Genomic DNA, 25,456 nt, shown 5'->3' with positions numbered 1-25,456 from the left:
TTGCTTCATATTGAACGTTTTCCTGCTCTTACTCCTCCCAAAGCCTATAAATAGAGAGCTAATAAGGGGCGAGATAAAGTTATGCAATGGAACCAGGGAGGGAATAAGTGGTGCCTGTGTACATATTGCTGCTAAGTGCTTGGTGGTGGAAGGGCTTAGAATATGGTTTTGACCCAGCCTCTTCACCTTACTGCAAAGTGAGGTCTAAAAGAGGTGGAATCAATGTGTTTGACCAAGCTAGGTCTTTGAGCCCCCTGTCAGGAGTGCTGGTGACCACTCTCACATACATGCTTCATGGAATCAGTGCCAAACAAGTCCTTCCAACAGTATCTAATTTGACCTGAATCAGCAGCTATCTGCTCAAGCTTCTGGCTTCTGGACTTGGGAAGAATTCTTGGACAGCAGAGGGGAAAGGTCCGCTGGAATCCCAATCCATTCAGGCAAAAAGGCTGCCCAGGGCTTGAAGACCTTAAGGAAGGGAGAGTCTGGGAGGGTGTAGTTGGCCAAGTAGACAGTCTCCCCACCAGCCAGGTAGCCGGCCCAGAAGCCAAAAGTGCCAATTGTCATTATTGTGTGGTTGCAATGAGCAAGGAGAGCAAAATCCCTCCCTGGAGAGGACTCACGCCCATCCCCAGAAAAATAAACATCCCCCCTGGAGGCATTGATGTTTTTCTTGCACCACTCCATCCCATTGCTGGTCACCACAAAGATGGGATTGGGGTACTTCTCTCTGAAATAGTTCATGGCTTTCTCCAAATAGCCTCTGTCAGCCACCACACCTTTCCAGATCTTGGGCATCAAATGGACATAATCCCCTCTGCGGACATGCACTCCAACATATGTCACCTCCTGCCGCTGCCCTCTTAGCTCCTGAAGATATTGATTGGCTTCTTCCTTGATGTGGTCATGGAAGGAGAACTGCTGAAGTATCTCTTGGCGGATATGGTGATAAAAGGTGTAAGAACATGGGTAGCCCGTCAGCCGGACGTACTTGCCTTTGATGTGTTTATAATCCTCTGACATCCAGTCATGGAGACCAAAGTCCTTCCAGTGGATCTTTTTAGCCACTTCAGCATTGATCACAGGCAAAGTGATCCGGAATATTGGTGACAGGTACTGGTGCATGGCGGGACAGATGTAGGCTTGATGTCCATTCATCTTGGCTAAGGAATAGAGGGTGGCATATTCCCCCATCTGGTTTCCCAAACGGCCAATGGAGTTCACTGTCCATATACCACTATCCATTGTCTTAGAGGATGACCTGGAAGAAGTGGTGTTATAGTATGACCGAGAAGAAGTGGTGGTGGCTGTTAGTGAAACAGGAGCTCCCATCCTTGGGAAATTGCATGCATTCTTGAAGCTGATCCTCCACTGCTGATATGGAATTTTTTCAGACAAGAACAAGAATGTAGAGAGGGACAGGAAGCCAAAGAAGTACAGGAAGAATAAGAGGGCAGGATGGCTGAAGGAACATCTTTGGGGGAGATCCATAGCTGCACAATAGGAACACCTAAAGGAAGAGTAAAGTAAGATGAAAAGACAGGTAAGATCAACATGCAGAACACAACCACTGTTGTACATCAGCGGTGACTCAGATGGCACTGTGACCCTTTATGCCATACATGTCCATAACTTCAATGGAACTTACTCCCAGGTAAATGTGTATCAAGTTCCAGATTGAATTAATAAGCCTGAAAGCCACCACACAAATACCTAGAAAGATACTTAAAGTAAACCCACCCTTGCACTTCGCAAATCCTTCTCCCATTTCCTCACATATGTAGTCTAACTGTGTTTTTGGAAATTTGTGCATTTTTACATCAACTCAGTCTCTAAACTCATTGTTGCTAATTTCTTGGAATTAGCATTGAAATTACATTTCTGCCTAAGATTTCTAATTTATTTGCATAACTAAAGACATTCTTAACTGTAAATGCCAAAAAGGGAGGCCTCCTGTCTTCTCACTTCCTTGTTCTTAAGATACTATTCTGCCACTTTTGACCACATTCAGGTATATTGCAACACAGTTCAATTCCCAGGAGTCACAATTTCCTACATGTCCATCTAAGTTAAAGTCCTCTTCTTTGGTCTCTGAAGCAATGGGAGATTCATAAGGAGCCAGAAACTCTTTATGATTATCCCGGGATGTAACACTGTCATTGTTCTGTGAGTGATCATTTCCCCTGTTTCTTTTTCTTTCTCCATCATGATCATTTCTACTTCTGTGATGTTGGCAGCTCCTGGAAATAAATGAAGAGATCCTCTCTGTATCTGTAGGAACTGATGCCTAATCCACAAATGTTTATTTGCTTCATAGTACCTTGATATCTGTTGCCTTTGTCCATGGAGTTTTCTTGGCAGGGATACTGGAGTGGCTTGCCGGTTCCTGCTCCAGGTGGATCACGTTTGGTCAAAACTCTCCACTATGACCTGTCCATCTTGGGTGGCCCTGCATGGCATAGCTCATAGCTTCTCTGAGTTATTCAAGCCCCTTCACCACGGCAAGGTGAAGATCCATGAAGGGGATCTATGAAGACTTACAACACCTTATAGAAATGACACCAAAGAAGGATGTTCTTCTCATTATAGGGGATTGGAATGCTAAAGTAGGGAGTCAAGAGATAAAAGGAACAACTGGCAAGTTTGGCCTTGGAGTTCAAAACGAAGCAGGGCAAAGGCTAATAGAGTTCTGCCAAGAGAACAAGCTGGTCATCACAAACACTCTTTCCCAACAACACAAGAGACGACTCTACACATGGATATCACCAGATGGGCAGCATCAAAATCAGATTGATTATATTCTCTGCAGCCAAAGATGGAGAAGCTCTATACAGTCAGCAAAAACAAGACCTGGAGCTGACTGTGGCTCAGATCATCAGCTTCTTATAGCAAAATTCAAGCTTAAACTGAAGAAAGTAGGAAAAACCACTGGGCCAGTAAGATACAATCTAAGTCAAATCCCTTATGAATACACAGTGGAAGTGAGGAACAGGTTTAAGGATTTAGATTTGGTGGGCAGAGTGCCTGAAGAACTATGGATGGAGGCTCGTAACATTATACAGGAGGCAGCAACTAAAACCATCCTAATGAAAAGGAAATGCAAGAAAGCAAAGTGGCTGTCCAATGAGGCCTTACAAATAGCGGGGGAGAGAAGGCAAGCAAAATGTGAGGGAGATAGTGAAAGATACAGGAAATTGAATGCAAATTTCCAAAAAATAGCAAGGAGAGACAAGAAGGCCTTCTTAAACGAGCAATGCAAGGAAATAGAGGAAAACAATAGAATGGGAAAAACCAGAGATCTGTTCAAGAAAATTGGAGATATGAAAGGAACATTTCGTACAAAGATTGCCATAATAAAGGACAAAAGTGGAAAGGACCTAACAGAAGCAGAAGACATCAAGAAGAGGTGGCAAGAATACACAGAGGAATTATACCAGAAAGATATGGTACACCCCAGGTAGTGTGGTTGCTGACCTTGAGCCAGACATCCTGGAGAGTGAAGTCAAATGGGCCTTAGAAAGTACTGCTAATAACAAGGCCAGTGGAAGTGATGATATTCCAGCTGAACTATTTAAAATTTTAAATGATGATGCTGTTAAGGTGCTACACTCAATATGCCAGCAAGTTTGGAAAACTCAGCAGTGGCCAGAGGATTGGAGAAGATCAGCCTACATCCCAATCCCAAAGAAGGGCAGTGCCAAAGAATGCTCCAACTAACGCACAGTTGCACTCATTTCACACGCTAGCAAAGTTATGCTTAAAATTCTACAAGGCAGGCTTAAGCAGTATGTGGACCGAGAACTCCCAGAAGTGCAAGCTGGATTTCGAAGGGGCAGAGGAACCAGAGACCAAATTGCAAACATGCGCTGGATTATGGAGAAAGCTAGAGAGTTCCAGAAAGATATCTACTTCTGCTTCATTGACTATGCAAAAGCCTTTGACTGTGTCGACCACAGCAGACTATGGCAAGTTCTTAAAGAAATGGGAGTGCCTGATCACCTCATCTGTCTCCTGAGAAATCTCTACGTGGGACAAGAAGCTACAGTTAGAACTGGATATGGAACAACTGACTGGTTCAAAATTGGGAAAGGAGTACGACAAGGCTGTATATTGTCTCCCTGCTTATTTAACTTATATGCAGAATTCATCATGCGAAAGGCTGGGCTGGATGAATTCCAAGCCGGATTAAGATCACCGGAAGAAATATCAGCAACCTCAGATATGCAGATGACACAACCTTGATGGCAGAAAGTGAGGAGGAATTAAAGAACCTTTTAATGAGGGTGAAAGAGAAGAGCGCAAAATATGGTCTGAAGCTCAACATCAAAAAAACAAAGATCATGGCTACTGCCAACAAAGGTCCGTATAGTTAAAGCCATGGTTTCCCCGGTAGTGATGTATGGAAGTGAGAACTGGACCATCAAGAAGGCTGATCGCCAAAGAATTGATGCTTTTGAATTATGGTGCTGGAAGAGACTCTTGAGAGTCCCATGGACTGCAAGAAGATCAAATGCATCCATTCTTAAGGAAATCAGCCCTGCATGCTCACTGGAAGGACAGATCTGAAGCTGAGGCTCCAATACTTTGGCCACCTCATGAGAAGAGAAGACTCCCTGGAAAAGCCCCTGATGCTGGGAAAGATGGAGGGCACAAGGAGAAGGGGACGACAGAGGACGAGATGGTTGGACAGTGTTCTCGAAGCCACAAACATGAGTCTGACCAAACTGTGGGAGGCAGTGGAAGACAGAAGTGCCTGGCGTGCTCTAGTCCATGGGGTCATGAAGAGTTGGACACGACTAAACGACTAAACAAAACACCTTGATATCTGGTTCTATTCTACCTGTCCATCCAGTTCCCAGCAAAGAATCCAACTTTCCCATGTTCTGTTGCTTGTGGTGGGGAGAGGGGAGTGACCTTTGCTTCTCCATCCCCTCCAATGTTCCATCTCTCCACCACCTAGTCTTGCTTCTTGCATGTGTCTCCCCCCCCGCCATGCACACACACACACACACACACACACACACACACACACAGTCAGCAAAGAGATCCCTCAGCATTGTTTCTCACCTGGTCACAGGGAAAAATTAACTTGGTGCTTGAAGTTGCAGCCAGTCCCAGAGGTGTTCTGAGAAATGTGGGCAGGACTCAGGAAAAAAGTACATCTGTTTTTATCTGCCTCTATGTAGCAGTGCACCCCTCCTGGTAGGATGGCCCTATTTTCATTGGAGAAATGTTGGAGGGTATGGAGATTTCTGACCACCGAGCTGTATGAGGCAATCCAGGTCTCAGGGAAGAATTAAGCTGGCGCTCTAAGTTGCAGCCAGTCTCAGAGGTGTTCTGAGAAGTGTGGGCAGGACTCCTGAAAAAGTACACCTCGTCTTATCTGCCTCCTGGTAGCACTGCACCCCTCCTGTGGGACTTGCCCTGCCTGAGTACGAATAAGGAAGAGCCTTTACCCATCTATTAAATATCTAGAGTTACCATACTTAATTCCACATTTCAAGTGTCATTACCAATGGCCTGCCAATTATTTTAACTGTTTACAATTATTTTTTAAAATAAATTCAGTCCAGTCTTTAAAGAAATGGTTAAAGTTAAAATGTATAAAATCTTGTAAAACCAATTAAAAATGTTTAATAATAATAATAATAATAATAATAATAATAATAATAATAGAATAAAGAAGAGCCATAGATACCAAAAGGCTGGCATGCTAACCATATTATTACAAGGAATTACTGCTTTTCTGCAGACCTGTCATGAAACCCGTGCAGAAACACTTTCAGATCATAATATGGCAGTCCTAAATGGCCATTTTCCACACCAAACACAACCTTGTCCTACTTCAGAACTGCCGGGGGCTTCTTGGCCACTTGTTTTCTGCCTGCGCTTGAAGCAACAATAATAATAAAAGTCCGCCTGTTAAAGCAGTGTATCTTACTAACTGAATGCAGGATTTCTCTAATCACTTAGAATCGTCCCTTAAGGTGTCCATGGCCTTAATGCAGCGCTTTGAGTCTTCTGTAATTCCATGCAAGCTTGCAATGTGGCGACGGCTGAAGAATTCTGAATTCTGGGAAACACCCATTTTGTTTTGAAGAATAGCTCAAGTCTTAAGCTCATGGTTTTGGAGAACAATATTAATATTAATAATATAATAATTTATTATTTATACCCCGCCCATCTGGCTGGGTTTCCCCAGCCACTCTGGGTGGCTTCCCGCAAAGATTAAAAATACATTAAAATGTCACACATTAAAAACTTCCCTTCAGGTGTCTTCTAATTGTTAGGTAGTTGTTTATCTCTTTGACATCTGATGGGAGGGCGTTCCACAGGGCTGGCGCCACTACTGAGAAGGCTCTCTTCCTGGTTCCCTGTAGCTTTGCTTCTTGCAATGAGGGAACCGCCAGAAGGATTTACAAAGCTTTACAATGCATGGAATATATCTTGTGAAATCTCCAGAAGCCAGAGACAGGGACCTGATGAAAGGGAGCATCCATCTCCTCTAGAGAGGGTAGATCATGACCCATTTTTTTGGCAAGATGTAAGGCTGCTAAGCAGCGGCTACGGGATACAGGAGCGAATGCATGGTGTTACTCAGAAAGAACAACTACAGCACCAGTCCATTTGCTCTTATACTTTTAACTAACTAAATAACTACCTAAATTCAAATGGCTTGATTACATTTCTGCCTAGACTTGCTGAAATAAGCAAAAAATTACAATGTAAGTAGAACACAAGATAATCCTCTGAAATAATTTATTATTTATACTTTGCTCATCTGGCTGGGTTTCCCCAGCCACTCTGGGCGGCTCACAACAGAATATTAAAAATACGATAAAACATCAAACGTTAAAAACTTCCCTTAAATAGGGCTGCGTTAGTCAGATAGGTGTTTATTTCCCTGACATCTGATGGGAGGGTGTTCCCATCACATCAGGGCGCCTGTGAATATGAAATAGTATAAAACACTTTGACAAATCTAAAACGATATTACACAAAGTAGGATGGTGCAACAGATGGTTCTGATATAACTCAGTGTGTAGAGACTATATGTCATACAGGAGCATAGATCGCCCTCTGCCGGCAAACCCTGTTCCAGCAAGCTTGTCCCAGGAGACAACCACACATGGGATTTGATGAATAAATTTTATATGTTGCTTTTTCTTGCCGAAAGCAACTCGAAGCAATTTTCAGCCAAACAAACATGTATGAGTTTTATTCTGGTCCACAGTCAAAGTGTGTGTGAAACAAGGGGTGGGAAGGTGAGTCTGGCATGGGTTTGGATCATGATCTGCTCTAGTTGCAAGGACAAAGTTGCGCAGAAATGTTCTAATGTATGTAAGCAGAAGTTGCCAGTAAGCAAAACAAGTGCTAGACAAGTTGATTTTAAAACGGCAAACTGGTTTTACAAACTTGCGAAACTCTTATTGGAACTTTTGCAATTCCCCACTATATTTGAGGAAGTGATCTGGGTGCTTGTTTTCGCACACCGTGTTTCGCACAGATCAGCAGGATGACTGATAAAACGAAGGGATGCTGCTGGCCTGTGTTTCAGAGAATTATCTTGTTTTCTGCTTACTCCGTATTTTTTTTGTTTATTTCAACAAGTCTACACATAAATGTAATCGAGTCATTTCCATTTAATTAAAATTTATAAAATTAAATTAATTAAAATCCAGTTAATTAATTTAAATTTCGCCAATGAAAATAGGGGCACCATACCTGGGGGGTGCACTGCTACATGGAGGCAGATATAACAAGCTTTACTACTTTCCTGAGTCCTGCCCACATTTCTCAGTATACCCCTGGAGCCTGGCTGCAACTTAGAGCTCTGGCTTAATTCTTCCCTGAAGCAATGCTGCGGGATCTCTTTGCAGACTCTCTCTCTCTCTCTCTCTCTCTCTCTCTCTCTCTCTCTCTCTCTCTCTGTGTGTGTGTGTGTGTGTGTGTGTCTATCTGTGTGTGTTTGAGGGCATGAGAGAGAGGGTAAAACACGTGCAAGAAGCAAGACTAGTTGTAGGGAACACCATGTTCCCTACAGGTGAGCAGGATGACTCTCCTGATATGCATATCACATAAAATGAAGTGACCTGTGTTTCAGAGGATTATCATGTTTTCTGCTTACATTGTAATTTCCTGTTTATTTCAACAAGTCTAGTAATTGAGTCATTTGAATTTAGTTAATTAGTTAGAAGTAGAAGAGCAAGTGGACTGGGGCTGTAGTTGTTCTTTCTGAGTAACACCATCCATTTGCTCCTGTATCCTCTTGCCGCTGCTGAACAGCCTTATCAGGGGCCTCACTTACATCTTGCCAAACAGGTGGGTCATGATCTACCCTCTATAGGGGAGAGGGATGCTCCCTTTCACCAGGTCCCTGTCTCTGGCTTCTGGAGATTTCGCTAGATATATTCCATGCATTGTGAAGCTTCAGTCTCCAAAACTACGAGCTTAAGACTTGAGCTATTTTTCAAAACAAAATGGGTGTTTCCCAGAATTCAAAATTCTTCAGCCGTCGCAACATTGCAAGCTTGCATGGAATTACAGAAGACTCAAAGCGCTGCATTAAGGCCATGGACACCTTAAGGGACGGTTCTAAGTGATTAGAGAAATCCTGCATTCAGTTAGTAAGATACACTGCTTTAACAGGCGGACTTTTATTATTATTGTTGCTTCAAGCACAGGCAGAAAACAAGTGGCCAGGAAGCCCCGGGCAGTTCTGAAGTAGGATGCATGTATCTGGTGTGGAAAACGACCATTTAGGACTGCCATATTATGATCTGAAAGTGTTTATGCACGGGTTTCATGACAGGTCTGCAGAAAAGCAGTAATTCCTTGTAAAAATATGGTTAGCATGTCAGCCTTTTGGTACCTCTCTTTCTTATTCATCATCATCATCATTATTTAACATTTTTAAATTGGTTTTACAAGATTATATACATATTAACTTTAACCATTTCTTAAAATACTGGAGTATATTCTTAATTTATTTAAAAGATAATTGTAAACACTTAAAATCATAGGCAGGGATGTAATGACACTTGAAATGTGGAATTAAGTATGGTAAAGGTAAAGGGACCCCTGACCATTAGGTCCAGTCGTGACCGACTCTGGAGTTACGGTGCTCATCTCGCTTTATTGGCATACAGCTTCCGGGTCATGAGGCGAACATGACTAAGCTGCTTCTGGCGAACCAGAGCAGCGCATGGAAACGCTGTTTACCTTCCCGCCAGAGTGGTACCTATTTATCTACTTGCACTTTGACGTGCTTTCGAACTGCTAGGTTGGAGCAGGAGCAGGGACTGAGCAACGGGAACTCACCCTGTCGCGGGGATTCGAACCGCCGACCTTCTGATTGGCAAGTCCTAGGCTCTGTGGTTTATCCCACAGCGCCACCCACGTCCAAGTACGGTAACAACAGATATTTAATAGATGGGTAGAGGCTCTTCCTTATTTTTACTCAGGCAGGGCAAGTCCCACAGGAGGGGTACAATGCTACACGGGGACAGATAAAACCAGATGTACTTTTTTCTTGAGTCCTGCCCACATTTCTCAGTATACCCCGAGAGCCTGGCTGCAACTTAGAGCTCCAGCTAAATTTCTCCTGAGACCAGGTGAGAAGCAATCCTGGGGGATCTCTTTGCTGACTCCCTCTCCCTCCCTCCTACCCTCTCTCTGTGTATGCATGGCGGTGGCGGGGTGGGGGTGGGGCAAAACGCATGCAAGAAGCAAGACTAGGTGGCGGAGAGATGGAACATTGGAGGGGGTGGAGAAGCAAAGGTCCCTCCCCTCTCCCCACCACGAGCAACAGAACATGGGGAAGTTGGATTCTTTGCTGGGAACTGGATGGGCAGATAGACTAGAACCAGATATCAAGGTACTATGAGGCAAATAAGCATTGTGGATTAGGCAGCAGTTCCTACAGAAAATGAGAGGATCTCTTCATTTATTTCCAGGAATTGCCAACATCACAGAAGTAGAAATGATCATGATGGAGAAAGAAAAAGAAACAGGGGTAATGATTGCTCAAAGAACAATTTTATTAAATTTTAATTTTATTTAAAAAATTTATCGGTTTTGCAAGATTGTATGCAGTTTAACTTTAACCATTTCTTAAAAGACTGGAGTAAATACTTAATTTATTTTTAAAAAAATAATTGTAAACATTTAAAACCATTGACACTTGAAATGTGGAATTAAGTACATTAACTCTTGATATTTAATAGATGGGTAAAGGCTCTTCCTTATTCTTATTCAGGCAGGGCAAGTCCCACAGGAGAGGTGCAATGCTACAGGCAGGCAGATAAAACCAGCTAAACATTTTTCTGGAGTCCTGCCCACATTTCTCAAAACACCCCTGGAGACTGATTGCAACTTAGAGCTCCAGGTCAATTCTTCCCTGAGCCCAGGTGAGAAGCATTGCTGGGGTATCTCTTTGCTCTCTCTCTCTCTCTCTCTCTTTGCGTGCTCTCTCTCTCTCTCTCTCTCGGTGTGGGTGTGTGCATGGGGGGGGCAAAACACATGCAAGAAGCAAGACTAGGTGGCGGAGAGATGGAACAGTGGAGGGGATGGAGAAGCAAAGGTCACTCCCCTCTCCTCACCACGAGCAACAGAACATGGGAAAGTTGGATTCTTTGCTGGGAACTGGATGGACAGGTAGAATAGAACCAGATATCAAGGTGCTATGAAGCAAACAAAGATTTGTGGATTAGGCAGCGGTTCCTACAGAAACAGAGAGGATCTCTTCATTTATTTCCAGGAGCTGCCAACATCACAAAAGTGGAAATGACTGTTATGGAGAAAGAAAAAGAAACAGGGGAAATGATTGCTCAAAGAACAATGACAGTGTTATATCCTGGGATAATCATAAAGGGTATGTGGCTCCTTTTAAATCTCCCATTGCTTCAAAGACCAAAGAAGAGGACTTTAACTTAGATGGACATCTAGGAAATTGTGACTCCTGGGAATTGAACTGTGTTGCCATATACCTGAATGTGGTCAAAAGTGGCAGAATATTATCTTAAGAACAAAGAAGTGAGAAGACAGGAGACCTCCCTTCTTGGCATTTACAGTTAGAAATGTCTTTGGTTATGCAAATGCATTAAAAAAAATTTAGACCGAAAGACTAATTCCAAGTAATTAGCAACAATTAATTTAGAGACAAAGTTGATGTAAAAATGCACAAATTTCCAGAAACAAGGTTAGACTACATAAGTGAAGAAAAGGATTTGCATAGTGCAAAGGCTGGCTTTACTTCTAGGCATTTGTGTAGTGGCTTTTAAGCTTATAAATTTAAAATTGAACTTGATATATATTATGAATATGTATAGCATAAAGGGTCACGTTGCCATCTGAGTCACTGCTGATGTACAACAGTGGTTGTGTTCTGCATGTTGATCTTACCTGTCTTTTCATCTTACTTTACTCTTCCTTTAGGTGTTCCTCTTGTGCAGCTATGGATCTCCCCCAAAGATGTTCCTTCAGCCAACCTGCCCTCTTATTCTTTTTGTACTTCTTTGGCCTCCTGTCCCTCTCTACAATCTTGCACCTGTATGAGAAGATGCCATATCAGCAGTGTGGGATCAGCTTCAAGAATGCACCCAGTTTCCCAGGGATGGGACCTCCTTCTTGCCTAACGGCCACCACCACTTCTTCTCGGTCATACTATAACACAACCACCACTTCTTCCAGGTCATCCTCTAAGACAATGGATAGTGGTATATGGACAGTGAACTCCATTGGCCGTTTGGGAAACCAGATGGGGGAATATGCCACCCTCTATGCCTTAGCCAAGATGAATGGACATCAAGCCTGTATTTATCCTGCCATGTACCAGTACCTGTCACCAATATTCCGGATCACTTTGCCTGTGATCAATGCTGAAGTGGCTAAAAAGATCCACTGGAAGGACTTTGGTCTTCATGATTGGATGTCAGAGGATTATAAACACATCAAAGGCAAGTACGTCCGGCTGACGGGCTACCCATGTTCTTACAGCTTTTATCACCATATCCGCCAAGAGATACTTCAGCAGTTCTCCTTCCATGACCACATCAAGGAAGAAGCCAATCAATATCTTCAGGAGCTACGGGGGCAGCGCCAGGAGGTGACATATGTTGGAGTGCATGTCCGCAGAGGGGATTATGTCCATTTGATGCCCAAGATCTGGAAAGGTGTGGTGGCTGACAGAGGCTATTTGGAGAAAGCCATGAACTATTTCAGAGAGAAGTACCCCAATCCCATCTTTGTGGTGACCAGCAATGGGATGGAGTGGTGCAAGAAAAACATCAATGCCTCCAGGGGGGATGTTTATTTTTCTGGGGATGGGCGTGAGTCCTCTCCAGGGAGGGATTTTGCTCTCCTTGCTCATTGCAACCACACAATAATGACAATTGGCACTTTTGGCTTCTGGGCCGGCTACCTGGCTGGTGGGGAGACTGTCTACTTGGCCAACTACACCCTCCCAGACTCTCCCTTCCTTGAGGTCTTCAAGCCCTCGGCAGCATTTTTGCCTGAATGGATTGGGATTCCAGCGGACCTTTCCAATCTGCTGTCCAGAAGACAGAAACTTGAGGAGACAGTTGTTGAATCATGTCTAATGTTAATAATAATAATAATAATAATTTATTGTTTATACCCTGCCCATCTGGCTAAGTTTCCCCAGTCCCTCTGGGCGGCTGTTGGAAGGACTTGTCTGGGCACTGATTCCACAAAGCATGTATGTGAGAGTGCTCACCAGCACTCCTGACAGGGGGCTCAAAGACCTAGCTTGTTCAAACACATTGATTCCTGTTTTAGACCTCACTTTGCAGTAAGGTGCAGAGGTTGGGACATAACCATATTCTGAGCCCTTCCACCACCAAGCACTTAGCAGCAATATGTACACAGGTATTATTTTCCCCCTCACTAGTTTCACTGTAGAACTTTTTCTTGCCCCCCTATTCCAGATGTAGATCTTCACTCACCCCTTTTTCAAGGTAATTTTCCAGGTATTTTTGAGGAAGTGATTTGTGGGCTTGTTGAGCTTCAACTAATGCACACATGTCCTTACAAGTTGTATCATGTTTCGCACACCCTGTGTGTGTTTGAGGGCATGAGAGAGAAGGTAAAACACGTGCAAGAAGCAAGACTATTTGTAGGGAACACCATGTTCCCTACAGGTGAGCAGGATGACTCTCCTGGTATGCGTATCACATAAAATGAACTGACACCGCTGACCTGTGTTTCAGAGGATTATCTTGTTTTCTACTTACATTGTAATTTTTCGCTTGTTTCAACAAGTCTAGTAATTGAGTCATTTGAATTTAGTTAGTTAGTTAAAAGTAGAAGAGCAAATGGACTGGTGCAGTAGTTGTTCTTTCTGAGTAACACCATGCATTTGCTCCTGTATCCTCTTGCCGCTGCTGAACAGCCTTATCAGGGGCCTCACTTACATCTTGCCAAACAGGTGGGTCATGATCTACCCTCTATAGAGGAGGTGGATGCTCCCTTTCATAAGGTCACTGTCTCTGGCTTCTGGAGATATCACTAAATATATTCCATGCATTGGGAAGCTTCAGTCTCCAAAAACCACGAGCTTAAGACTTGAGCTATTTTCCCAAACAAAATGGGTGTTTCCCAGAATTCAAAATTCAAGTTTGCATGGAATTACAGGAGACTCAAAGCGCTGTATTAAGGCCATGGACACCTTAAGGGACGATTCTAAGTGATTAGAGAAATCCTGCATTCAGTTAGTAAGATACACTGCTTTAACAGGCGGACTTTTATTATTATTGTTCAGGCAGAAAACAAATGGCCAGGAAGCCTCAGGCTGCTCTTACATCTGATGCATGTATCTGGTATGGAAAATGGCCAAGAAACCTGCCCAAGTCCAGAAGCCAGAAGCTTGAGCAGATAGTTGCTGATTCAGGCCAAATTAGATACTGCTGAAAGGACTTGTCTGGGCTCTGATTCCACATCAGCATACAAATTGAGCCCACAAAGGAGCATATTTTTAATGATGTGACTATTTAGCCTGGACTATGTTAGCATAAATTTTCTTCTCAAATGGAAATTGGATCCTTAGGAGCACTCTTTGGGTGAATGAGATTGAGTCTCATTTTAAATATTAGAAGCAGAGAACCAGGGAATATCTGGTTCCTGCCTCACCTTAAACCTCCAAGGCCTACTTCTCCAGAAAACCTGTTTTCTCCAAGAGCACCTAGATCTAAATATTATGTGATGACTGAATATTATGAAACTTGGACAGACAAGCTAGGTGAACCACTAACAAAGCACCTAAATGAATGGGCAGTTGGGAAAGAAATTTTAATACTCAAAAAAGCAAAAGAAAAATACAGAAGTAAGCTCATTGTTGACTGTATATTATAAAATATTAACATCTATTCTTACCAAATAAAGTCATTTTAACCATATAGAATAATACCAAGCGGGTTTCATAAAAGGTAGAGTACTAAATATGAACATGACACAAACAGTGCTATCAAGAATATTAAGAACAGAGGACTCAGGGGACATGACTTCCAGAAACCAAAGGGACAATCAGGTGAGGGAAAGCCCTTGTTTAGAAGTCTGGTGTGAAAACAGCAGGCGAAAGAAAAGGCATTTAATACACACGGATAAAATGCTTCGCCATGCCACGTGGCTTGCGGGCATGACACAAGCACACCACACAGCATGCATGACATTGAGCGGTTGAGTGGCAAGTATGCACAGTTGCTGTGGAATTTTGAGGGGGCCCAGCATCCTCCTTGAAGCTTTTGGTGGGCCCACAACTCCCACTCCCCCAGATGGTGCCCCTGACTCATAGCATTATTGTCCTTATCAAGCTGTGATTTTTCCAATTTTCATTTAGATTTGATGTTAATTCTGCAGTGGTTGACACCATTTGTGACAGAACCAAAGTCATGGGCAGATTCCTGGAAGCTGATGTACTGTGATGTACAGCTATCTGTCTCTCTCCTTTCATGTGTTCTATGCAACTTGGTTTCTCAAGGGCATCATGACTACAGCTAGACAGGATGAAGGCCAGGATGACATGATAGAAAAACATAGACACCAGCAGGAGCAGGCCCGGATTTAGGTTTGATGAGGCCCTAAGCTACTGAAGGTAATGGGGCCCTTTATATGTCCAGCTGTCCTTTGTCAACAACAAACTGTCGCTGTTTTTTGTGTTGAATATATGCTATATGGTAATTTATGGACCTAATAGGTATCTAAAGTCATTTGCATATGACAAAATATGTATTTTATCAAAGTAATTGTTGAACTGAAATACAATTAAGAAGTATATTAATAGTGAAATAATTATTAATCTCTAACTTAAAATGATTTTTTATTTATGGGGTGGGGGGGAGAGTGGGGCCGTAAGCTATAGCTTGTTTCGCTTATACGTAAATCCAGCAATGAGCAGGAGTCAAATGGGCCAATTAGGAGAATCTACAACCAGGGTATCATTAACTATTTGCATATTCTTCCAGTTGTAGATCTGAAGATCTGTTTTTGGGGGACAGGGAGCGGGCGGGTGTGGGGGATTCCCTGGTCTTGATTGGGGTAACTGTGCCCCTGAAGGACCAGGTGCGCAGCCTGGGAGTCATTTTGGACTCACAGCTGTCCATGGAGGCACAGGTTAACTCTGTGTCCAGGGCAGTTGTCTACCAGCTCCACCTGGTACGCAGGCTAAGACCCTACCTGCCCGCGAACTGTCTCACCAGAGTGGTGCATGCTCTAGTTATCTCCCACTTGGACTACTGCAACGTGCTCTACATGGGGCTGCCTTTGAAGGTGACCAGGAAACTGCAATTAATCCAGAATGTGGTGACTGGGAGTGGCCGCCGGGACCACATAACACCGGTTCTGAGAGATCTACATTGGCTCCCAGTTTCCGAGCACAATTCAAAGTGTTGGTGCTAAAATTTAAAGCCTTAAACGGCCTCAGTCCTGTGTACCTGAAGGAGTGTCTCCACCCCCATCGTTCAGCCCGGACACTGAGATCCAGCGCCAAGGGCCTTCTGGCAGTTCCCTCATTGCGAGAAGTGAGGCTGCAGGGAACCAGGCAGAGGGCCTTCTCGGTAGTGGCGCCCGCCCTGTGGAACGTCCTCCCATCAGATGTCACAGTGATAAACAACTACCTGACATTCAGAAGACATGTGAAGGCAGCCCTGTTCAGGGAAGTTTTTAATATGTAACACTGTACTGTTTTTAACACTTGATTGGGAGCCACCCAGAGTGGCTGGGGAAACTCAGCCAGATGGGCGGGGTATAAATAAATAATAATAATTATTATCATTATTATGAAGGGTTAGGCAGGGAGCCGTCACATGAGGACATTTCTCTCCACACAAAGATTCCTAGTTTCTCACTTGGAATAAAATTGAGAAGAGGTGAGCAAAAACAGAAAGCCAGGCATTATTTGCAAACAGAGCTGGTTCTTCTGATTTGGCATGGAGCGTCCTTGCATGCATCAGGATAGGGTCTTGGCCATTGAAATGATTCAGTCAGGACTACTTAAAGCTGCCCTCTCCTCCAGCTGTACCAGTGGCGTAGCGTGGGGGTGCAGGGGGGGCGGCGCAACATCTGGGGGGGCGTGCTTGCACTCGCAGCTCTCTGCCCCCACCTGGCTCACTCACTCTCTCTCACTGCAGTGCTGGCTGTGCGAATCTGATCCGAGCCGCTGGGTCGCCGCCCACTGTGGAGGGGGTGGGTGCCAGGCATGCGGTGCGGAGAGAGAGCGAGGGACTATCTGGGGGAGGGACAGTGCAGCGGCTGCCTAGCGCAGCACTGAGCGCGGGAGAGAACCACACCAGACCATCCCAGGCAGCAACAAGAAGAAGCTGGCAGCGGCGGCAGGTTAGGGGTTAGAGGGCGCAAATTACTTGCCTTGCCCCGGGTGCTGACAACCCACGCTACGCCACTGAGCTGTACACAGCCTCCGCCACAATCAGCACCAAGACAAGCAAGACCAAGGCAGACACTCCCAGGCGGATGTTGTCCTCGACAGATGCGTCCCCTGTAAAAGCAGGAGAAGGAAGACTCTTGTCACTTATTCATTGCAAATAAAAAACCAAGGCTCCTGCAAACTGCTCACTTTTCACTCTTGCATTATTTTGTTTTCCTCTATATGCCCACAAACTGGTGCAGGAAGTCACAGTTGTTTTTTCGTGATTGACCGTGAAAAGTGCGGCTTAAATTTGCGACCTTACCAAAATTGGCTTTTACGATGTCGCCGCTGAAACAGACATATGGTAAAGCGGAACGGGTGTAAGTGCCTGAAGAATTTTAAGGTGGCGGCTTATACGTGGGTATTGCCTTTTCTCTCCCTCCCCCCCCACTTAAATTTTAAAGGTGCTGCTTATATTCAGGTGCGGCTTATATTCGGGCCAATACCGTAAATCCAGTAGGACCTCCACTTAGCAGAGAATTGCAGGTGCAGTTGGGGATAACTATCATTGCAGAATTTGAGTTAACCTGGTGCACAGCCTTGCTTTCCTAGTCGTGTCCCAAGGAAACAGCCCTGTGCACAGCCTGCTCACAGTAGGACATGCTTGGCTCTCTTTTCCCTAATCTGTTAACTGCTTCCATGGCTCCTCTTGTTTGGGGACATAGCTTAGGGGTAGAGCATCTGCTTTGCATTTGCTCACAGGTTAAATCCCTGGCGTCTGCAGGTAAAATGGGGAGAGAACCTCTCCCGAAATCTTGGAGAGCTATGGCCAGTCAGCGTAGACGCTACTGAGATAGATGGACCAATGGTCTCAACCTGTCTAAGGCACTTTCCTGTGCTCCTACCCAGCAACTTAACACGGAGCAGGAGGAAGGCAGAATGGTGTCCCCAGGGCCTTCTTGGGAATCATGAACACAGTACATTCCCCCCCCCCCAATAATATTTATTATTTTCCATACATAAACATAACAGAAAAAAGCCAACAATAATAAAGGAGAAAGAATGAAATGGGGAAAAAGAAAAAGAAAAAAGAACATAAAACCTAAAATACATCAAATCGCCACATAAACTAAAACATAATTAATTGATCAAAATCCATCTTCCTAAACATATTACTTGACTTCCTCAAATCTCTTCCATCTGAGTTTTTTTTAGTAATTATATATAGCAGTTTCCAATATCATTATTTCATAAAACCATATCACAGTCATAATCATATTTCCTAACTTTCCTTATCATACATTTTCTTATTTATTTATTTATTTAATCACAAGTTAATCCTAGGCCTAACTGATTCTTTCAAGTGATTGCATATCTTTAATATTACAATATTTGTTCAAATAGTCTTTAAATTTCTTCCAGTCTTCTTGGTATTCCTCTTCTTTCTGGTCATGGATTCTCCCGGTGAGATCTGGCTGATCACACAGTAGGTTTTTTTGTTGTGGTTCTGGACAGTTTAGCGTTAACACTCCCAGAGGCGTTCTTATTCACCGGGTGCCTGTCCATATTATCCGGGCATTTTTCTTTTTGTTCAGCAGAGTTACTGAGAGCCTCTGAGAGTTGGTTTTGTTTTTGTGAGAGACAGAACGCTGCAAGCATGCAGCTCGATTCTGTCGGTTTATTTCCTGTTTGTTTATGCTTCCGAATAAACACCTTTGGTAGAATAAAAGCACTGGTGTCAAGTTGAGTTATTGAAGACACCACTTTGACACAGACCAAGCCATTTGTGCTGCGTACGAACTCTGCAACGACAACAGCAGCGCGCAGAAGAAGCGTGTGGGTGGCCATAAACGTCGGACCAGCTCATAAATCAGGCTAACTGCAGTGCTGGGTGGCAGACTCTGTGGGTCAAAGGATTTACGACCTACAAACTTTCACAGTTTTCCTGCTGAGGAATGGATTAGGCCAATGGTATTCGTACGTATTTATGTATTTAATGAACTTCCATGCCACCTTTCACCCAAGGATCAGAGGGTGGTTTATAGTATAAACACACAAAAATATGCAGCAGAGTAAGAAACAAAACAATAACCCCCAGAATGTCCCCAGACTTTAAAGATGCTCTTTTAAGATGATAGTAACAAACTAAGAATCTGATCCTAACTTCAGTGATCTCAAAGATCTAAACCCCCCCTATTGGGTTCATCAAGTACAACTTGTCTTGCAAAATTACCTGAGCACTCCACACTGGCATCCTGGCTGTGGTTGCAGCTGTGCTCTCCCCAGGGTCTTTGGGAACACTCACTCAGGAAAGCTTCTTCTCCTGTACAGTTGAGTCCCTCCAGCCAGATGGGGCCAGATCCTTGTCCAAACAAGGCTCCACCAAATGCTTTGGAGGCATTTCCACAGCCCAGTTCCCTGCACACAACGTGAGCATCATGCAAATCCCAACCAGCATCACACACAGTCCCCCACTGGTGGTTGTGCAGCACCTCAATCCTCCCAGAGCAGCGACTTGGGCCATTCACTAGACGGAGCTCTGATGGGACAAAAAAATAACTAAACGTGAAAGCTCTGATGAGACAGAGTTGAACATAGTAACAAATATGTGGCATTGAATCTTGCTTGTTAAAGAGAAGGGTTAAGAATTGGAAGTCCTGGGCCTGCTATTGTCACCAACTAATGCTTTCCCTATGCAATGAGAGGGGCTCAAACAGAAGGCATCCTGGGAGCCTCACTCTGCACCTCGGAAGCCTCAGGTTCTGATTCTGCAAGTTTCATTCATTCATTTATGCTTTATTTAATGTTATTTGAAAGCCCTTGATCAGAAAAAGAATATACGTTGAAATTGTCAATAAAAGTCACCATTAAACAGAGATTAAATAAAATATGTAATGTTAACATGGATATTAAAAACACACGTCAGCATTACATCTTTAAATAGGCTTGTTTAGACATATTTTTTTATAACAAAATAATTTTTTATTTGATTTTGCAAATATAAATTTATAACAAAACCAAATACATATCCATATAAAGAGATTTCTCTGAGTCTCGAGACTTCCTCCCATCTCCTCCATGGATCCTATTATAAACATTTTCTACTGCATATCATTTCATAATCTGTATTTTATATCATCCATATTATCCATAGTATTTGTTACGGCACAAGTGAGATTAAAATGTTTTCATCTGCTTACAGTGGTCTTCTAAATAAGTTATAAATTCCCCCCGTTCTTTTTTAAATGCTTTGTCTTCTTGGTTCCCAAGCTTTCCAGTTGGTTTTGTCATTTTGGCATAGTCCATCGGTTTAACTTGCCATTCCTCTCTTCTTTCCACCAACAAAAAATGTTTAATGAAGTGTCAGTTCCTGGGTTCAACCCAACTGCTCTGCTATGTTTGCTTATCAATAGATGGGGAGTAGAAAGTGGGAAGAGAGAGAGAAATGTTGAATTTCGCTGCACCAGATACCAGGGCTCTCCCTTTCTGGACTCTGCTCAAAGGATTCTGGGCACTGTAGTTTGGTGAGGGTTGGTGATAAATGTAACTCTGTGAAGGGTAAACTACAGTGCCCAGCATTCCTTGCAGGCAAGAATGTGCACTGCATTCACTTTAAAGGTATAGGAGCATGCAACTCCAGACATGATGCCATGGCTATGAAGGACATCAAACGTCATTTGGATTTAGAACTCCTCTAGGGAATGTTACTCACACCTAGTGCTTATCTAGAAAGCTAGAACGGCATTGGGACACTTCTTTTGTTTCTAGAAAAAGCAAAAATGACACAGAATGAAAATTATATTGTGAACTGCCCTTCTTCCTCCTCCTCCCAGCTCAACTATCAGCATCAGAACTCTTCAGCAACCTTCTATTGGCAAAATAGACTTACTAGTTGAATTTGCAGCCAGTTTCCAAGGCCACAGTATAGCTATTACCTGAGCACACAACACTGGCAACTTCTCCATGGCTGCAATCATGTGTTCTCCACTGTAAGTCACAGTCCTTGAAGGCAACTTCTGTCCCCTGACAACTGACACCAGACAACCAGGTGGGACCATTTCCTGTTCCAAAGTGAGCTCCTCCTGCAGCCAGCAAGGCTTCACCGCATCCAAGCTCTCTACATACAATTTGGGCACTGGTCAGATTCCATCTGTCATCACACACAGCCAGCCACTGCCAGTTGTGGAGCACCTCAACTCTTCCAGAGCAGCTGCTTGTACCGTTCACCAATCTGATCTCTGTTGAGATGAGAAATAGCTTCGACTGAAACGGAGTCTACTGATAGATAAAATTAATAAGATACAATTTCAGCTGCTCTCCTCCACAGTACGGATAACAAAGATGGAGAAGAGGCCAGAATGTTGCATAAAATCCTCACAAATTATGGTTTGAACCTATTTAATGTGGTGCATATGAAGCGAAGGAAAGACTGTGCAAAAGAGGAGGGGAAGAAAACGCAGACAGAGGGTCTTTCCTGCTTCCATTGATATGATTATCAGCAGCAGAGCTGAAGGAAATGTGTTGATGACAAAATGGGCATGCTGATTCAACTTGTATACAAGTTTCTAACCCAACTGTATAAAAGGTATAGGGACCCCTGACTATTAGGTCCAGTCGTGGCCGACTCTGGGATTGCGGTGCTCATCTCACTTTATTGGCCGAGGGAGCCGGGATACAGCTTCCAGGTCATGTGGCCAGCATGACGAAGCCGCTTCTGGTGAACCAGAGCAGTGCATGGAAATGCCATTTACCTTCCCACCGGAGCGGTACTTATTTATCTACTTGCACTTTGACATGCTTTTGAACTGCTAGGTTGGCAGGAGCAGGGACCGAGCAACGGGAGCTCACCCTGTCGCGGGGATTCGAACCGCCAACCTTCTGATTGGCAAGTCCTAGGCTCTGTGGTTTAACCCGCAGTGCCACCCGCATCCCTCTAACCCAACTGTATAGCTCCTATTAATTAATTTATATATTAAATTTGCATACCACTCTTCATCTGTAGATCTCAGAGCAGTTCACAACATAACAATACAAGATAAAAACACGATACGGACTATTTCTTAATTGTAATTTTTACCTGAGCATACAACACCAGCATCTTCTTCATGCACACAGTTATGTTCTCCCCAAGGCTGTAGGTGGCAGTGGCGGAGGGTAGCTTCTGTCCCCTTGCATCTGACCTCATCCAGCAAGATGGGGCCATTGCCTCTCCCAAAGTGAGCTGCTACTTTGACTGATAAGGCTTCCCCACATCCAAGTTCCCTGCACACGACTTGGGCGCTGCTCAGATTCCAACCATCATCACACACAGTCCCCCACTGCCCGGCGTTGAACACCTCAACTCTTCCAGCGCAAGGGCTTGTACCATTCACCAATCTGATATCTGTAGGGTTTAAAATGGTTAGAGTCCATTTTGTGCCTCCACCTCCCAATTCTTCATTTTTTGTAGCTTCCTTCGAAGACAGAGGTCCTTTGGCTGGGAAGGGACGATATGGGATTAGGGGGCAACTCCCATCTCTTGTGGGGGCGCAATTAGTGCCAGCACCGTCCGTTAAGAGTTTGGGTGTAATCTTTCCATGGAGGCGCAGATTGCAGCTGTAACAAAGGCGGCATTTTTTCATCTCCACCAAGCTAAGCAGTTGGCTCCTTACCTCTCTTGCCCTGACCTAGCCACTGTGATCCACGCGACGGTCACCTCCAGACTGGATTATTGTAACTCACTCTACGTGGGGCTGCCCTTGAGACTGACCCAGAAACTCCAGTGGGTGCAGAATGCCGTGGCGAGACTCCTTATGGGGTCCTCGCTGCGAGATCACATCCACCCAGTGCTATACCAGCTGCACCGGCTCCTGGTGGAGTACAGGATTAGGTTTAAGGTGCTGGTTTCATCCTTTAAAGCCCTATACGACCTAGGACCCTCATACCTACAGGACCGCCTTTCCTGGTATGTCCCACAGAGGAACTTACGGTCCTCAAACAAAAACATCCTGAAGGTCCCAAGCCACAGAGAGGTTAGGCTGGCCTCAACTAGAGCCAGGGTTTTTTCGGCTGTGGCTCCAATCTGGTGGAACGCTCTGTCACAAGAGACTAGGGCCCTGCGGGAGTTGACATCTTTCCACAGGGCCTGCAAGACAGAGCTGTTCCACCAGGCCTTTGGTCAGGGCACAGCCTGACTCCCTCCTTTGGCAATCTTCACAGAACTTTAGCCTAATGGTTGCCATCAATTTGAGTTGAATTAATTTTATAATGAAATGATTTTAGAATGTTGCACTATTTTATTGTTGTTAGCCGCCCTGAGCCCGGCTTCGGCTGGGGAGGGTGGGATATAAATAAAATTTATTATTATTATTATTATTATTATTATTATTATTATTATTATTCCATGGGAAATGTTAAGGGTTCTAGGTTAGAGCATGGATAGGGAATATCAGATTTAGGGACCAAATGCAGCCCTCCAAACCTCTCCAGTCCTGCTTTGCACCCTCTTGGAGTTTCTCTTTTCTTGAACCCCCTTTCCTGGACCCTCCAAAACACTTCTCCTCTTTCCATTCTGCCAACCTAGCAGAACCTCTCTCTTGCCTTTGCAGCATGGCTTACTGGTTGGAGGCTGCAGCTGCTCTCTTGCAAAGCAGAGAGCCTGTCCATCAAGAAGCAGCTGCAAACACAGCATGGAATTTGAGCAAGACTCTGTGGGTATGGAAAATACGAGAAGGTGAGATGCCATAGAACAGGGAGAAGAAAAGCTGTGATGAAGCAAGGGGGGCTAAATGGAGATGGGAAATGGGATGGTGGGAGGAGAGGGAAAACAGAAGACGGAAAGTGGGTGTTGGGAGTGGGTGGGAGCACAGTGGTGAGTGCACAGCAGAGGAGGAGGTGCCTGACAAGCACAGGGTGGTATCTATGGAGTCCAGATCTGCCATCACCTTTGGTCAGCTGATGACCATTACTTTAAAATTTGAAGGGGACCTATATTTCAGAATGCAGGATTGAATATATTTCTCTTCTCCTTACTTCTTTTACACACACACACACACACACACACACACACACACACACACCTTTCTTAACTTGCTCTTCCCATTGCAGGAAGTGATGGAAGCATCCCCAAAAGACCCCAGAGCCATTTCCCCCAAGAATACATCAGTGGAAAGATGCTCTGTCTGGAAGTCATATCCCTTGGGAGGGTGTGTCCTTTCTACTTGCAGAGCAACATGCTGAAAAATACACCATCTCTGAGAGAACATGACTTTCAGATACACCTGCTTTCCACAGAAGTACAGTGGTACCTCGGGTTAAGAACTTAATCTGTTCTGGAGGTATGTTCTTAACCTGAAACTGTTCTTAACCTGAAGCACCACTTTAGCTAATGGGGCCTCCTGCTGCCGCCGCAGCCACACAATTTCTGTTCTCACCCTGAAGCAAAGTTCTTAACCCGAGGTACTATTTCTGGGTTAGCGGAGTCTGTAACCTAAAGGGTATGTAATCCGAGGTACCACTGTATTATGAAGGAATATGGTCCTGGACCAGTGTGCCAATGCTACTAACCACAATGGCAAAGCATTTTCAAGAAAACAATGAGGAAAAATATGCTGAATTTCAAAATTGAAGTCTTCCTCAAAATGTTTAAAAAGATTTCTGTTGGCCTAATTGGCAGAGCAAACCTGCCTACTTTCATGGCAAAAGAATGGGGCTATGGAGATACGACATGCATTCTGCTGCACACAATCATCACCACTGGAAATGTGCCATTATTCCTTTTCGCTGATGCAAAATCCGGTCAAATTAAGATAATGTTACTGAATATAAATGAGAATGTATAGTGGATGAACACAAAAGAAGCTGATTCCTGAGACGCTGCTCAAATAATGATGTTTCTGGAATGTTAGACTTGCAAGCTATTCAAGCCTTGACTATTGGACGAAATTAGTCAAGTGTCAGTTCAGTCACCACTTTTAAAACCAAAAAAGAAAAGGCAAGAATGTAGGGAAAGAGTAGAACAGGAGCCCAGAGGAAGAAGAATTGTTCTTACAGAGTTCACTTGCTGTATTGGCAAATACTAGTAAAGAAAGATTTGGCAGTTACAGCCAATTTAAAGTTGTGCCTGGTTCTACAACATAAAATCTAGAAAGTGGTGTACAAAAAAAAGGACTAATATCCCACCCTTCCAATGAAAAACAAGCAGTCCTGATGTTTATAGATGCTGAAAAAGCATTTGATAATGTTTCATGGGATTTTATGAAAAAAGTTCTTGAAGAGATGAACTTTGGGTGAGATTTAGGAAAGGGATTTAAGCTATATATTCTGATCAAAAAGCTAAATTTATTGTGAACCAGGTGGTAACAGAGCAATGTAAAATACAGAAAGGAACAAATCAGGGATGTCCCCTATCACCTCTTTTATTTACTTTGGTTTTGGAAGTCCTGGCGAGAAATATCTGGGCAGATAATAACATTAAAGGAATTATGGTAGGGGGAAAGGAATATAAGTTTAAAGCATATGCAGATGACCTTGTAATTATGGTGGGAGATCCTAAAAATTCTCTTTTGAGGGTATTAGAGAAAATACAGGAATTTGGGC

The 25,456-nt window shown here is 43.8% G+C and overlaps 2 protein-coding genes and 1 pseudogene across 3 annotated transcripts in view; 1 reads left to right on the top strand and 2 right to left on the bottom strand.

Annotated features, from left to right (window-relative positions):
* Positions 1–71: 71 nt before the first annotated feature.
* Positions 72–1,332, bottom strand: LOC309356050 (galactoside alpha-(1,2)-fucosyltransferase 2-like; the record flags this gene model as incomplete). Its single annotated transcript, XM_081887232.1, has 1 exon — positions 72–1,332. One exon carries the CDS (start codon positions 1,330–1,332, stop codon positions 361–363), a length of 972 nt encoding a protein of 323 aa, XP_081743358.1. The 3' UTR covers positions 72–360.
* A 10,228-nt stretch (positions 1,333–11,560) lies between these two features.
* On the top strand, positions 11,561–12,953 carry LOC309354745 (galactoside alpha-(1,2)-fucosyltransferase 2 pseudogene; annotated as a pseudogene). Its single transcript has 2 exons — positions 11,561–12,580; positions 12,948–12,953. The product of its transcript is annotated as a galactoside alpha-(1,2)-fucosyltransferase 2 pseudogene (transcript).
* A 3,346-nt stretch (positions 12,954–16,299) lies between these two features.
* The window catches only part of LOC309355243 (scavenger receptor cysteine-rich domain-containing protein DMBT1-like), a gene marked incomplete at its 5' end in the record, with an annotated part of 37,633 nt that continues 28,476 nt past the window's right edge, over positions 16,300–25,456 (bottom strand). The window contains 5 exons of the mRNA XM_081885891.1: positions 16,300–16,519; positions 16,909–17,008; positions 19,113–19,418; positions 20,815–21,117; positions 21,957–22,262. Coding sequence (XP_081742017.1) covers positions 16,507–16,519; positions 16,909–17,008; positions 19,113–19,418; positions 20,815–21,117; positions 21,957–22,262 — 1,028 coding nt within the window. The 3' untranslated portion in view covers positions 16,300–16,506. The remainder of the gene's footprint in view (positions 16,520–16,908; positions 17,009–19,112; positions 19,419–20,814; positions 21,118–21,956; positions 22,263–25,456) is intronic.

The sequence above is a fragment of the Podarcis melisellensis genome (assembly GCF_964234715.1).
Source record: "Podarcis melisellensis genome assembly, chromosome: 13".
Lineage (NCBI taxonomy): Eukaryota > Metazoa > Chordata > Lepidosauria > Squamata > Lacertidae > Podarcis > Podarcis melisellensis.
This window is presented reverse-complemented; position numbering and strand designations above follow the sequence as displayed.